Source organism: Salvelinus namaycush, chromosome 33, assembly GCF_016432855.1.
Source record: "Salvelinus namaycush isolate Seneca chromosome 33, SaNama_1.0, whole genome shotgun sequence".
NCBI lineage: Eukaryota > Metazoa > Chordata > Actinopteri > Salmoniformes > Salmonidae > Salvelinus > Salvelinus namaycush.
In genome coordinates this window covers 20,786,731-20,789,678 of record NC_052339.1, presented here as the reverse complement: position 1 = coordinate 20,789,678, position 2,948 = coordinate 20,786,731, and the positions used below count along the sequence as shown (strand labels likewise).

General features: G+C 50.3%; 1 protein-coding gene across 2 annotated transcripts in view; it reads left to right on the top strand.

Annotated features, from left to right (window-relative positions):
• The window catches only part of LOC120027583 (protein AF-10-like), an 87,391-nt gene extending 84,690 nt beyond the window's left edge, over positions 1-2,701 (top strand). For both annotated transcript variants that reach the window (XM_038972562.1, XM_038972563.1), the window contains 2 exons: positions 23-104; positions 892-2,701. In XM_038972562.1, coding sequence (XP_038828490.1) covers positions 23-104; positions 892-1,182 — 373 coding nt within the window. In that variant the 3' untranslated portion in view covers positions 1,183-2,701. The remainder of the gene's footprint in view (positions 1-22; positions 105-891) is intronic.
• Positions 2,702-2,948: the final 247 nt, after the last annotated feature.

Genomic DNA, 2,948 nt, shown 5'->3' with positions numbered 1-2,948 from the left:
GTATGTCTTTGTGTGTTTTCAGGTTGGGTGCCTTGTCTGAACAGCAGAGGCTCTTACTGCACCAGCACCAACTACAGCAGCTACTGTCTTCACAGCCCTCTGCGGTAAACACACACACCTAGCACCACTGTACTAAACACAGCAGGCTTATTTATCAGCGTTCCAAGATCACATGATTAATTATCTCTCTCCCTCTTTCCCCTCCTCCCCCTCTCTCCCCTCCTCCCCCTCTCTCCCCTCCTCCCCCTCTCCCCTCCTCCCCCTCTCTCCCCTCCTCCCTCTCTCTCCCCTCCCTCCCTCTCTCCCCTCCTCCCTCTCTCTCCCCTCCTCTCTCTCTCTCCCCTCCTCTCTCCCCTCCTCCCTCCCTCTCTCCCCTCCTCCCCCTCTCTCCCCTCCTCCCCCTCTCTCCCCTCCTCCCCCTCTCTCCCCTCCCTCCCTCTCTCCCCTCCTCCCTCTCTCCCTCTCTCCCCTCCTCCCTCCCTCTCTCCCTCCCTCCCTCTCTCCCCTCCTCCCTCCCTCTCTCCCTCCCTCCCTCTCTCCCCTCCTCCCTCCCTCTCTCCCCTCCTCCCTCTCCCCTCCTCCCTCCCTCTCCCCTCCTCCCTCTCCCCTCCTCTCTCCCCCTCTCTCCCCCTCTCTCCTCCTCCCTCTCTCTCTCCCTCTCTCCCCCTCTCCTCCTCCCTCTCTCTCCTCCCTCCCTCTCTCCCCTCCTCCCTCCCTCTCTCTCCTCCTCCCTCCCTCTCTCTCCTCCTCCCTCCCTCTCTCCCTTCCTCCCTCTCTCCCTTCCTCCCTCTCTCTCTCCCCTCCCTCCCTCTCTCTCTCCCCTCCCTCCCTCCCTCTCTCCCCTCATCCCTCACTCTCTCCCCTCCTCCCTCTTCCCCTCCCTCCCTCTAGGAACAGCAGCAGGTGTTGTTGTACCAGTTGATGCAGCAACAACAGGACCTCCACCAACTTCAATCTCTCTCCACCTCCTCCCAGCTTCCCTCCATCCCTCTCTCTTCTGCTCAGCTGCCCATCACCTCCCTCCTTTCCTCCTCCCACGTCCACGGCCAGGGCACCATCACCGCCAACCCCTTCCTGGCACTGCACACACACTCACACCCCGATACACACACACACGCCACTGCACAGAAACCCCGGCTGGCTGAAAAGGCCGTGGGCCTCACTGGACAGGAGAAGACCTGACCCACAAAACAGCTCTCTCGCTTTTTCTGTCGCGCATTCTCTTTTTCTCTCTCTCCTCTATCCATCTCTCTCTCTATCCATCTCTCTCTCTCTATCTCTCAGGGGTCTCCACCATCATATGAACTCTGATCAGTGCTGTGCTTTCAGCACACAAGCTAGCCCACATAGAACTACAATTACTACAAACTACAAAAATATCAGGACACTAACACAGCTGACTGATGACTCATAGCTCTGCTGGAGAGATGAAGTCTGGGAACTATGACATTGTACAGTTTTAGGAGAGGCAGGAGTCCTGCATTGGACATGTAACTGCTGTTACCTCTGTCTGTCTGAGCATAAGACCTAACCAGCATAAGACCTAACCAGAGACCACTCTAATGTAAGACTGACTGACCGCTCAGCTATGGAAGCCTTGCTATGACTGTCTCTTTCTGCTCTACCTACTTCACACACCAGCCTATCAGGGCCCACAACCTTCAGCGTCGGCCAATAGGAATCCACAACAGTCAGGAATGGCAAGTCAGGGTCCATTCCCCAAGTGCCTAAGGCTGAGGGGGCGGGTTACTCATGCTACTCGACCTGTCAGTCATCCATTCTCAACATATTACTGGCTGTCAAGCTGTGTTGACCAGGCAAACGATCATGCAACATGTTCTGAAATGCTGGAAGCCAGGAAATGTATTTTGCTGGGTTCACAAAATACCGAAACCAACTTTATGAATTCTGTTTTTATTTATTTAGCATTTCTTTATGTAATAATGGGTGGGGTGCAGGATGCTATATTTTAAAAGTACCCACTGTTCTGCAAGAATTTGTTTTATACTGCTGTTTAAAGTTTTTCACACATCTTGCTGTAAACATTTGTGATGGGAAAAAAAGTTGTGTATTGAGAAAGATTGAACTACTGGCGAATGGAGGTGGTTTGTGATGGTGTACATAGCTGTTATTGTCAGAAGAGGTGTGGGTGCAATGCCACAGTTTTGACTTCGTTTGTGTAAATAAATATATATTTTTCATTGGCTGTGGGGTGTAAATAAGTGATTGTGATTGGCCGTGTTGGTGTAAAGGATAGCCAATGAAGCCTAATTTTGTGTGTGTAAATCTTAGGACCAGACTACAGGCGATGGTGACTGGACACAAAGTATTAATTTATTTTTATATGTGCAGGGACATTGTTTTGTTGGTTTTTTTTATTTGTTTTGCACCGTCATTTTATACTCCACCTCTGGGCACCACATTTCCATCTGTGTTCACTTTTGTTTAGATCAATTTTGTACAACTGAAAAATCATAACCTCCTCAAATGTTTGTATTTCAAAACACCAAAATAATTCAATGTTCTGGATAAATAAAGAGACCGACTGATGGTAAAAAGACGAGGAGTCAGCGTAGCCAGTGGGACAACGTTACTGGAGTGGGAAGATGGTTAAAGCTTGATTAACAGCTCTGTTTAAGTGCTTTTTGTCAACAGCATTTTTACACTTTGGTTGAATAAAGAACAGATCTACCTCCTCTAAGCCTGCTGTCTAATAGCGTGTTTCTCTTTGTTTAACCTCTTTACCTCCATCTCTGGACGGATGAAAAGATGACACACTGACTCTCTCACTATATCGTTAGCTGTCTTCTCTCGCTCTAGTGTTTAACAGTTTCTGCATGCTCATTTTATAGTGGTCCAGGGTCCCTTGCCCCGGCACATACACACACACTGTGCTCCCCTGTCCCTGATGACTTCCTGCTGCCTAGCAGCGTGTGGGTGTGTGTACA